At 33.0% G+C, this 13,246-nt stretch overlaps 1 protein-coding gene across 15 annotated transcripts in view; it reads left to right on the top strand.

Annotated features, from left to right (window-relative positions):
• Window positions 1-13,246, top strand: part of SLC16A7 (solute carrier family 16 member 7) — a 166,441-nt gene that overhangs the window by 97,111 nt on the left and 56,084 nt on the right. For all 15 annotated transcript variants that reach the window (XM_061204301.1, XM_061204293.1, XM_061204300.1 and 12 more), the window contains 2 exons: window positions 2,970-3,098; window positions 10,253-10,499. In XM_061204301.1, coding sequence (XP_061060284.1) covers window positions 10,283-10,499 — 217 coding nt within the window. In that variant the 5' untranslated portion in view covers window positions 2,970-3,098; window positions 10,253-10,282. The remainder of the gene's footprint in view (window positions 1-2,969; window positions 3,099-10,252; window positions 10,500-13,246) is intronic.

The following is a 13,246-nucleotide window of genomic DNA, read 5'->3' as shown; positions in this document are numbered from 1 at the left end:
ATTTGATGTTACTGCATCCTTTGTATAATAAAGAGGGAATGGAGAGCAAAAAGACCAGTTCATTATTCTCTAAGGAACGTACTAATTCCTATAGGTGAAAACATAGTTCACTTTATAGGGAGGATGTGAAGAACAACTCATGCTTTATCTATAGGCTACCTAAAAGAATTTATAGTGAAGGCAATGGTCTCCAAACATCTATTGATTTAATTTGGGACTTAGTTTGCTAAGTACATTATTTCTGGGCTATTTTGAAGCATAAACTTCTGGATTGCATAGACTGTTGATAAGGGTTCATAAAATTGATACAGCCTGGTTAGATTTAGGAAGTTGAAGAATTATTATTCACGAAGTATATAAAGGCACATTCTGATATTCTGTACAACTGAATGAGAAAAGAGCCTTGAATATAGCACTAGGATCTAAGCATTGACCATCACTTCAATAGTTACTTTACTCCTTTGTCCTACACCTTCTTCTCCATAGATTAATCAACCCATATTGATTTCTAGAAGGGAAGGCACAATTCTTGGGCTTCAGCATATCCTACCACATAAAGTTTTTGAAAAACACTTGAAGTAGACAGATGTTTTCGGGAGTCATCAAGCCACCTTTTTGTTAACGACAATGATATATTATAGTCTATATACTCAAAAACGTTATAGAAAGGACATGTAAATAAGCCGGAATAACGATCGATTTTCTAAAGACTTTGAAGGATAGTTGGCGTTTAGTATTCCAAAGAACAGGTATTTGAATTCTGATGGACAAGACAGAAAAGGATATGTGCAAGAATAGAAATTTGGAAATTCACCATAAAAATTAAACAGAAGGAGTATATTTATAAGCAGAAAGAGCAGCCTCCAAGTTGGTGTGTTAAGGTGAAATCAGTAACAATGGGCCTAACAGAAAGATACTAGTCATGGTATCAGTGTGATCACTTACTGAATATTACACTTTGGAAAAATCACTTCTTACCTCCGATTCCTTATGCTCTTATCTATAAATGTGATTAAAAATACCACTTCCTCTTAGTTCGTGGGATTATGATAACTAATGGAATCTTTTTAAAAAATTGAAAGCTCTAAAGCATTTTTAAAGCTCCCTGTTATAAGTAAAACCCATCATAAAACATGTGGCATATATGTGAATTGCTAAGAAACCAAATTATTGATAGCTGATACCACAGCCCAGCTTCTAGCTATAGTAATTAACACTGCTTTTGTAGGGGAGAATAAGCTTTAAGCTTTATGCCTACCTGGACTCAGTCTCCAAAATAATTTCTTTCCTGAATTAAAGGAAAGCTTTCCTATATTAAGGATTGTTGTTTCTTCTCTTGGTTTTTTCATCAGACACACAAATTTTAAAACACTGACTTTCATTTTTAAAACTAAGGACCAATATATGCACTGTACGAGTTTATTTGCTTAAATGTGTATAAAAATATGATAGTTTAATAGGTATTGAGAAAGAGATGTAAAATAGATTAATATAGTTATAACTATCACAGAGGATTCCTGGATTATAGGCCAATTTGTTGAAAAAACCTCTGGATACGGGTTAGTCTTTCTGGAGGAAACTAGACCAGTCAGGTTAAAGCTCTGTGACAATTTTGTAGAAATGTTGGTGAGCATTTAAAATGTGGCCTTGTCATGTTCTCTTGTTCTGGCCCCTATGCTGACCTCCATGAACCATGATGATAATTAAGCATAGATGGAGGGTCAGAGCCCAGTTGTCAGGAATGCCTGAGGCTTTCCTCTGAGGCTTTGCCCTAAACTCCAGGCAGCTCTCTCTGCCAGAGGAAACTGACAGAAAATGTATTTCCTCCAAATATATGAAGGGTTTTCTGCATTTGGATGGGCCAGTTACTTGTGGTAGGGTGGAGCTGCCACCCTTGAATTACTCGGCTTAAAAAAGTCACAAAGGCTCCCAAGCCTCTTGGTAGGTCCAGAGCAGATGTAAGCCTCTTCTCCCTGCTGTTATCCCAGATGTAGGAGACCTACTGAGTGTGAACTCTCCATTCCTAGCATAAGTTAAAACTTTAATCCTAGCCTTATCTATTTCTCAGATTTTATCCATGACTTTCTAATTCCACTACTAATCTTCATTCTAATACCCACCCTCAGTTTCTCACTGACTAGGCAACTAGATCACAGACTTTCCTCATCCTCTCATACAAACCTCATTTGGCCTGGTGGTTGCATCGCCTTCAACACTTTAGGATAGGTGGCCCTGGATGCAAGGCAGGCAACTGGGTATTTAACTGACAGAGTTAATTTTTCCTTAGCTTTGGTCAAGGCAAAGGAATGCTTGACCCAAGCAAAATAAACCGTAAGTACTAGCATCTATATACTCAGTACCAGATTTAAGTTGAAATAAAGGCATTTGATGTATTAGGGAGATTTATTAGCATATTCATCTATCACCCAGATCTGATTAGGACATTTGACTTCTAAATCACAAGATTTCTAAAATACTTTTTGTTTCATTTTCATAACTCAATGTGTCTCATTGTAAGACATGTATATTATTGATAGTATTTCTAATAATTCTCTTTTAAATTTTATATTTATTTTCATTGTCAATAGATATTTTATTTAGTTGAATTTTAGAGCAAATTATTTAAATGAGTATAGGGAATTATTTGAGTGACAGCTAATGAATGCCAATAAATTTCCTTCTCACAATGGTAGATATGTAATTTACCATTATTTATTTTAAAAAAAACTAATCTTCATTTCATACTTCTAATTTTTTTTCTCCTGTACACATTTCATCATTTTGTTCATACCTAATAATTCTATCAATAGATTGACAAATATATATGCACATATATATTTATATATATATTCAATTTTGTTAATTATTAAAACAGGGTCAAAATTTATTGGATGAATTAAAGGTAGTGACTCTAATGAGGCTTCTGGACCTCAATTATACATGTAACCCCTGTTTTTCTATTTCTTTAGATAATCCAGAGTCTGCTCTACCTCTCTTCCTTTGTATTGCCTTCAAATATCACACTTCAAGCAATAGTGACAAGGCTTAATATCACACATAATCCAAAGAAATCTGTTCAAGCGAGCATCTGTCAACAGGTAAAATTATACTTTTCACTCTGTTTTTCTTGATTATGCCCACAAATAAAAGGAACAAGATACGATAGCCATAAGTTGTATAAAATATTACAGAATTGTGCACAGGAAAATAATGTGAGGCCAATGAGTGTATATGAATTGGGTCTGAACTATTGGTTAACTCGAGTTGTTAATAATGAACAGGTGATAATCTTGGAAGTGGAATTTTTCAAGGGTTAATTGATTTTGGTCTACTTTGCAATGATTCAGCTAAGAGATCGTAAGATGTCAATTTAAATGGAAGAAACAAGACAGCTGGAGATAAGGAAGTGAAGAGGTATCTGAGTGGTGACTTGCAACCAGGAGGATGCAATTATAATTAAAATCAAGTAAATATGCTGGAGAAAGAGTATAAAAGATCATATACTGAGATAAACTGGTGAACTATGAAAAAATAATACAAAAAACAAAGTATTGAGGAAAAAATAACTCCATCATATAATGCTTTTTTAAAGGGCACTTCACTTTTCTATGAGCATAGATTTCTGTCTATAAAATGGAAATCCCAACATCAACCTAGCTCGTTAGTAAATTTCAATATTAATAGTAATAACATGATTTGAATATTAGTAAACTTCAATATTTATATTGATATAATGATTTTAAAATAATGGATTTAAGATTATTTAGAAATGTTATTTATGATTTGTGAAATGGCTGAAAAATAAATCATCGAGTTGTATTTCTAAGTGTTTACTCTAGAATATAGAGGTGATAAAAGCTACAATAGTTTAAAATCATAAATTAATAATGAAAGATGTTTTAGATTCCTTTATGCAAGCAGGAAAATTGCAGAATGAGGACTTTAAACCTCATGATAGTTTTTACACTCTGATAATACAACAAAAAGTAGTTTACCCCTTACAAGTGCCGTTTGGTATTTCTTTAATATTATTCTAGATTTATTTGATTTCCACGCAATAAGAAATTTGACTACTTTAAAAATATAGTAACAAAATTCAATAATATATAAATTCAGATTATTTAGACAACTTCCAAAGACCGAGTGCTAGTTTCAGCTGGTTTAACCAATACTTACAATCTGTCTCTTTCCTTCTCTGTCTTCCTTAAGTATTATACTTTTTAAAAGATGCTATTTCCAGTGCTCATATGCTGTAAATCCATCATGTTGAATTAAATCATGACCAAAGAGAAACCAAATTACATAGATAGATGATAGATAGATGGGTAGACAAATTTTTATTGTTTCCAATAAAGCAAAAATGATTACAAAAGCAGACCATAAACATTCTGAAGACATTCAAATCTTTTCAAAATCATTCTTTGACAAGGTACGGTGTTTTGGATCGATCAGAACAATTGGCATCTGTAGAATATTAATGAGCTTACAGAAGTGTCCCTGCTCTGATGTGTCCATTTTTGAATAGAATCTACACTGTGTGCATTATTTGTCTGTGGTGAAAGCTTTTCATTTGACCTTAATGCTATAGTTTTCCTGACATTTTGGGTAGGTTTCTAACATACAAATGTATCCATGGAGAGAATTTTTCAAGTTATTTTCTTACAGTCTTGAAAATCGTCTTTGACTCTTTTGACCCATAAGAATATTTTAGACATGCAGAGAGGACATAATAAAAAATACCTAGGATTTTTTTTTTCTTGTTTCCTCTTCTAAATACATTAACCAAGAGTATTATTTCTAATTCTATTTATGTAATTTTAAGAGTCAGCAGTGATTAGTGAAATCCAGTCCCTGACATTATTATTTTACTTGGGTCTAGTTTCTAATATTTCCTGAGCTTTAGCCTTATTTAAAAGATAGGGACAGCATCTTATAGGGCTTTTGTGGAAATTTAACTGAGCAAATAAATATTTAATAAGCACTTAGCATAAGTACTCAATATTTGAGTTAGAGATCCCTTTATTCATTTTTGTATACCTATAGATTAGGTTATAGGTTAATTAGATTATAATACATTTAAATCAGTAAGGTAAGAGACAAGCAATTTGAACTTTTGAAACTATTCCATCTAGTTAATGTCACTATATCTAGAGCCATATTGTCTGTGTGTATGTAGTCAGAGAGAAGTAACTTGTTATCATGCTTTTATTGTATCTTCTTGGAAAAATAAAATGGATTTGCCTTCCCTCTACCATTTAAAACTTTTTAAATTATACAACATTTCTCTTCACAGTCCCTAATAAAAAGGTAGATGCCTTTGTCATTTCTACCCCAACTTCTGAAACAATAATTTGAGGTGGCTTTCCAAACAGCACTTCTAAATGTATGGGTATAAAAACAGGTGTAGATAGATATAAAAAGAAAAAATGGGAGGGAGAAGATACTTTCTCTGTAAACCATGGTGGCAATTGAAGATTTTATTTGATAGTATTTTATCAAGTATTTATACTTTGCATTTTCCATATTTTGTAAAAATTGGAATGCACCACTTATCTAATCAAAAAAAAAAAAGAACTTAAAGACAATTAATAAAAAATAATATTGAAAAAGGAGTATACACAATTAGATCTATACAATCTATATGATTACAATATTATTTAAATTCATCACAAATATAGGAATATAGAAAAATAATGATAAGAGATATGCAAAATTACTAATAATATTGTGTAAGGATAGTGTGATTATGTACAATTTCTTTCTTTTCTTGGTTTTCTAATGGTATTCTATTACAGGGATCAGCAAACTATAAGCCTTGGTCTAATTTGTAAATAAAAGTTTATTGGAACAGCCACACCCATTTTTTTTTTTAGTATTGTCTGTGGCTACTTTTGCACTAAAACTATTAAGATGAGTAGTTATGAGAGAGACCATACAGCCTGCAGAGCCTAAAATATTTATTATCTCACCCATTACAGGAAATGTTTGCTGATTCTTGCTTTATAACTATATCAGTGTTATAAAGTGAATAAAATAAAATAAAATGTAATTGTTGATCTAATTCAAAAATAGAAGAGAACCTTTACCACAATTATCCAAAAGGAGAAATAAAAGAAGGCAATAAAAAAACCCAATAGATATGCCAAAAACCTACGCGAGGATCCTTCCATTCCTTGGTTCAGCATTAAACTGGAAGGAAAATCCAGAACTATAAGTATCAGTTAATGACATCAGGACAAACAAATGGTGATTAAGTACTCGAAATCCTAGTCAGAGCAATTAGTCAAGAAAAAGAAATCAACATCCAAATTTAAATGGAAGAAGTAAAATTGTCTGTTTGCAGATGGCTTGACCTTATATTATAGAAAACCCTAAAGACTCCACCAAAAAACTGTTAGAACTAATCGACAAATTCAGTAAAGTTGCAGGATACAAAACCAATATATAAAAATCAATTGTGTTTCTAAGCACTAACAATGAATTATTGGAGAGAGAAATTAAGAAAACAATTTCATTTACAATAGCATCAGAAATAATAAAATACTTAAGAATACATTTAACCAAATAGGTGAAAGATCTATACACTGAAAATTATAACACTGATGAAAGAAATTGAAGACAGAAATAAATGGAAGGATATTCCGTGCTCATTGATTGGAAGAATTAATATTGTTAAAATGTTCATACTACCCAAAGCAATCTACAGATTCAATGCAATCCTTATCAAAATTCCAATGACATTTTTTGCAGAAATAGAACAATCAATCCTAAAGTTCGTATGGAACCACAAAAGGCCCCGAGTAGCCAAGCAATCTTGAGAAAGAACAGCAAAGCTGGAGGTATCACACTTCCTGATTTCTAACTCTATTACCAAACTAATAAAAACAGTGTGGTATCGTCATAAAAACAGACACATAGATCAGTGAAACAGAATAGAGAACCAGGAAATAAATCCATGTATTTTGTAAATTAATTGTTGACAAAGGTGCCAAGAATATACAATGGGGAAAAGATAGTGTCTTAAATAAATGGTGCTGGGAAAATTGGATATCCACATGCAAAAGAATGAAACTGAACCCCCATCTTACACTATACACAAAAATCAACTCAAAATGGATTAAAGACTTGAACATGACCTGAAACCATAAAATTCCTAGAAGAAAATATAGCGGGTAAGCTTCTTGACATTGGCCTTGGTGATGATTTTTTTGGATTTAACATCAAAAAGCAAAGGCAACAAACGCAAAAATAAACAAGTGAGACTACTAAACGAAAACTAAACTAAAAACTTTCTGCACAGCAAATTGTCCACAAAATGAAAAGGCAGCCTATGAAATGGGAAAAAATACTGTAAACCACATATCCAATAAGAGGTTAATATCTAAAATATACAAGGAACTCATACAACTCAATAGCAAAAAACACAAATAACCCAATTTTAAAATGGGCAAAGGACCTGAATAGATATTTTTCTAAACGAGATATATAAAAGGACAACAGGTACATGAAAAGGTGCTTAACGTCACCAATCATTAGGGAAATGAAAGTCAAAACCAAAATGAGATATTACCTCATACCTGTTAGAATGGCTATTATCAAAAAGACAAGCAATAGCAAATACTGGCAAGAATGTAGAGAAAACAGAAGCCTTTTATGCTGTTGGTGGGAGTGTAAACTGTTTCAGCCTCTATGGAAAAAAGTTTGGAGGTTCTTCAAAAAATTAAAAATAGAACTACCATATGATTGAGGAGTTCTACTTCTGGGTACATATACAAAGGAAAGGGAATCATTATCTCGAAGAGATATCTGTATTCCCATATTCACTGAAGCATTACTCACAGTAGCCAAGATATGGAAACAACCTAAGTGTCCATTGACAGATGAATGGATAAAGAAATGTATACACACACACACACACACACAATGAAATATTATTCAGCTTTAAAAAATGATGAAATCCTTCCATTTGGGACAACATGGATGAAACTGGAGAGCATTATGCTAAGTGAAATAAGCTAGACAGAGAAAGACAAATTCTACATAATACCGCTGTAGAGATGGAGAGAGGATGGTAAAAGTGTACAAACTTTCAGTTATAAGATGAATAAGTTCTCAAGATCTAATGTGTAATATGGTAACTATAGTTGATAATATTGTGCTGTATAATTGAGATTTGCTAAGAAAGTAGAATATAAAGTGTTCATACCAAAAAAAGTAAATATGTGGGGTGATAGATGTATTGATTAACTTGATTGTGGGAATCCTTTCATAATGTATATGTATATCAAATCATGTTACACATTAAATATATTACACTTTTATTTGTCAATTATACCTCAATAGAGCTGAAAAAACTCAAGAAAAAAAATGTGATTAAAGCTGAATGTCTGAGAACTTCCTTGCAGATATGCCTGACTCACATAATGTAAAATAAGCATTTTAATCTTCAGCCCTGTTATCTGTTAATTGCAGATTATATCGATTTCCCTCCATCTATGAAATACTGTAAAATATTATGTTAAAAAGGCTTAAGTATATTTGCCAAAATTAACATTCAGAAAAAGAGTGAAGGTAATAATTGTCCATATTGTTACTTCCATTCTAATACTCATCATCATAGTATTTATTCTAGGGAAACAGTGCTCTACCTATTTTAAGTTTCATTTTTATCATTTTGCCTATATGAGTTTCTGAAGGCAAAGTCCTTGGGTAGAACTATGGACAAATTAGAAAACTTTAAAGAATGTTTTCACTCAAAATCTGGAAGGTGCATATAGAAGATCACCAAAAATATCTTAGATACAGTTTGACATCAAACAAAAATTAAACCTCTGTGTCTGTTCATAGATACCTGTTTAGTTTTTTGGTAGGTTTCCTGAATTAGTGGCAAATTTAGCTTTTATTTGCTTATTTTCTATATTGTCTTACCAACAGACAAGCATTTCCTTTTTCCTCTACATTCCAATTGAAAAATATTCACAAATGGAATGAGAGTAGTAAAAGGAAAATGCTGAGAAATATTGGCGATTACAGCTAAAGGCCAAGCAAGCAGCATCGCTCTACAAAGAAACATTGATGTTAGGGAACCAAGATTTTTTTAATTTAATTTCAGTTGTATTAAGCTATATGTGATCATTTCTTCCACAAGAGAGTGGGTGCTCTATACCATAAAGCTAGCAGTTAAGTGTTCCTAGGCATATCCAAAAAGAAAGTCTCTTTCTTTGAATAAAAATAACATACCATCCATTTGATTGGGAGCATATCATTGCTACGAAGAATTCATAAAATGTGTCATTCATAAAATGATAGGTATCACCAGTTTTGGAAGTGCATTAAAATTAATTCATTAGAATCACACAATTTCTAATCCTATAATTTTAGAAAATAGATCTCTGCTAAAATGTCTTTAAGTATTGTCAATTATTAAAAGTGGAGGACTTCCCTGGTGGCTCAGTGGTTGAGAATCTGCCTGCCAATGCAGGGGACACAGGTTTGAGCCCTGGTCCGGGAAGATCCCACATGCCGCGGAGCAACTAAGCCCGTGCGCCACAACTACTGAGCCTGAGCTCTAGAGCCCACGAGCCACAACTACTGAGCCCACGTGCCACAACTACTGAAGCCCACGCCCCTAGAGCCCGCACTCCACAACAGGAGAAGCCACTGCAATGAGAAGCCTGCGCACTGCAACAAAGAGTAGCCCCCACCCACCACAACTAGAGAAAGCCCGTGCACAGCAACGAAGACCCAATGCAGCCAAAAATATATAAATAAATAATTTTTTTTAAAGTGGAAAAATTCTAAAATATGCTTACTATTTAATTCTGTAAAATTCATCAGATGTAATATAAGGTCCTGTTAACCTTTGTATAGAAAATCTTAAATGTTTTGGATTAAGAAATTATTCTAAGTGATGACGGCTCCATTTATCTTAGAAATCAGATTGAGATAGCTCTTGTTTTTTGGTTGGTACTTTAGTATAATCTGAATTCTCAACTTCTCTTTGAGTAATTGTTTCCATAAACAAAATGCTTTCAATTTTTAACCCATAACAAAGTTACATACCTCACTCCAATTTTTTGGTTAATTTTCTGATAACTTTCTGAGTACCAGAGCATTAAAAAATATTTATGAAAAAATTACATAGTTGTAGTTAATAGAATAAAAATATTATAATATTATTTTGATAACTACCAAGAGTGATTTATGAAAATGGAAATATGGCTTAAACTGTTATTTCATTTTTTTAATGCAGGTTACTTGAATTCCAAATAGAGGAGTGGAAATGCCACCCCCAGCAGGCTCCCCACCGCTACATCCACCTCCTGATGGAGGATGGGGCTGGGTAGTGGTTGGAGCAGCTTTTATCTCCATTGGATTTTCATATGCATTTCCCAAAGCTGTCACAGTTTTCTTCAAAGAAATTCAGCTAATATTCAACGCTACCTACAGTGAAATAGCATGGATATCATCCACTATGCTAGCTGTTATGTATGCAGGAGGTAAGGTTCTTTGGACTAAATACAATTCTGGTTTAAGAAAGCAATTGCTCCATGCCACAGTATTTTACATGTAGTGTCTTGGTACATTAAAGCCCTGTTTTCATATTATCCTCACTTAAAACCAACCAGAAGTATAATTAGGACTGAATTTTTAGTGATTTTAGTAATTCAACATCTTAAACTATTCACTTCATTCTGAGTCTTACTAGAGTATTTATTTGAACGAGGATGTCTTTGCACAAACTAAGCTTTACTAAATTATGGAATTTTCAAGGGTGGCACCTTTCCATTTAATTTGGAATAGAGTCTATACTATAATGGTAGTATCATTTCCTAATATTGCTACAGTTGCTTTTTTCTGAATGAAAAAGAAACTCAAGTTGCTGACAATCTATAAGCCTAGAAAGTAATTCACTTTAAGTTGCAAAATAGAGTGTTATCATGTACATTCTGGATCCATTCAAGTTCGTGTGGATAAAATAATTCCTTATCTCTGTAGTACTTATTAAATATGACATTTTTTAATTTAAATGGTTACCTGACGATTATCTTGTTACCTTCCATGTTCAAATGAGGGTATGATTCATAAGGGATAATGAATAAATAAGCACCATATTACTTCTGACTGTTAAAAATTATTGTAATTATTAATTCATTGCTATGTCACCTATCTGCTTTAAATCAATCCTAACAGCAGACAAGACTGTCTACAGATTTTTTTTAGTCATTACTTAAAATATTTAGATTTTAGGGTTTTCATTTTCAACTGGATATTTGACTTTAAGATACAGATATACGCTCAGAATATAAGCACTTAAAGAAATTATACAAATCATCTTTCAATGTCTTACTTTACAGGTGAGGATAATATGGTTCATAGTGATGGGGATACACCGTTAGGAATAATATCCAACATGTGTTCACATTTACTTTCAGCTAAGGCCTCTCTAAATGCTTGCTATGCGTCATATGACCTAATTCTTTTAACATTCTGTGAAATAAGAATTACTTCTTTCCATTCTATAGCCGAGGAGATAGAGAGATAAAGTACTTTTCCCAGGTCAAGCAGCTCATTAGTGGCAGATAGAAATTGAGACCCCACACATGTAATCACTATGCTCTTTTGCCTTTCTCTTACCTCCATAAAGTAAGTGACAGAGCCAGGTCTGTGCAAGGCCTTCCACAAAGCTGATTCAGGTACTGCCCCACCAAGGTCATTTGTTTAGTGACATAATAATTATTCTTTAGGGTATTGTCTTCTTATTGTACTACCAAGGTAAAAATTTGATCCCCAAATAATCCTGTGTGTGTGTGTGTGTGTGTGTGTGTGTGTGTGTGTTGGTGGGTATTTTCTACTTTCTGTATGTCAGTGATTTTACATTAATCCACTGTATGTCTCCATTACCTTTTTGGTTAGGTTAAATTGATGCATTTCTGTTCCAGTACCAAAAGGTAACTTTAAAGTGCTATTTGGATATGTCAATGAAAACCTTTGCTTTTAAAACACTTTCTGAGATTCTCCACTGGACAGTTGCTTTAAAGGTTGTACCTGTGTTATCTCTGATGACTGTAGAAACAGTAGATACTGTACGCTGGTCTTGTTCCTCTGTCCCATGGGTCAGGTGTTCCTTAATAATGTTTTGCTAAAGCAATGCAGAAAGTCATCTTGTCCTGAGCTCCAAAATGTGCTAATGTTAAAATATCTCGTTTTTCCCCCTTCTTAAATATAACTGAAACAGATTCCTCTGGTGAATTTGTGTAAGTCTATTGAATTTGGATTTTGGGTTCCATACATTAATAATTTTCAGTTGAGCTGATCATTGACTAACTTATAAGCAACACAAAAATTTATGTAATTTTTTAATTAAGTCAAGTCTCAATTGACTTTATTAGTTTTAAGCAAACAACCTCAAAGTCCCAGGGTCTTAAGGGAATTCAAGCTTTTTTCTTGCTCAAGTAATGTTTTATCTAATGGCTGTGCCATCACCTAAGGCTTTGTAGTCTTCCCTAAATGTACTCCATCCAGCTGGACAGAGAATGAACACAGATAGCGTGGAACATCATCTGGGACATTTTAGGGGCCAGGCCTGGAAGGGTTAAACGATATTTCTGTACACCTTCCATTGGTCAGAACTCTTATACTACCCTACCGAGAGGCAGGGGCGGGGTTGCTGGGAAGTTCAGGGTTTCTAGAGGAAGAAATAAAATAACATAGAGCAAGTCTCAGATAGAGCTTGTTACCTCAATAATCATTCTCCATCCAATGAAAGCATGTTGTATTTATAGACGTACCATGATCATATGACATTCTTCCACTCCCAGGCTGGCTCTAAAAGGAGGCTTAGAATGAAGAACAATGTAATTACTTTTGTCAAACCAGTAAATCTCAATGCCATATTATAAATAAGTGAATATATATTTATCATTAAATAACTGTTTTTATTTTATTTGTGCTCTTATTTTCCCATTTTTAATACATACAATATAAATGTTAAAAAGCACAAAAGAGAAGTCTTTTGAAGTTCATCAAGAAAACTGTAGTTTGGTAAAATAGCAATTTAGAAAAAACTGCCTTAAAATGTTTAGGGTAGTAGATGAATAAAATAGGTGTAAATTAAAGATCCACAGGGATTTTGTATCTAGTTGTTTTAAGAAAGCAATGCTAGACACATGACAATACTTAGTAGGTAGTGATTGAAGATGATAATATCTAGGTGAGTTCTGAGTAAGTAGTTGGAAAAAGTCCT

The sequence above is a fragment of the Eubalaena glacialis genome, chromosome 11 (assembly GCF_028564815.1).
Source record: "Eubalaena glacialis isolate mEubGla1 chromosome 11, mEubGla1.1.hap2.+ XY, whole genome shotgun sequence".
NCBI classification, from domain to species: domain Eukaryota; kingdom Metazoa; phylum Chordata; class Mammalia; order Artiodactyla; family Balaenidae; genus Eubalaena; species Eubalaena glacialis.
This window is presented reverse-complemented; position numbering and strand designations above follow the sequence as displayed.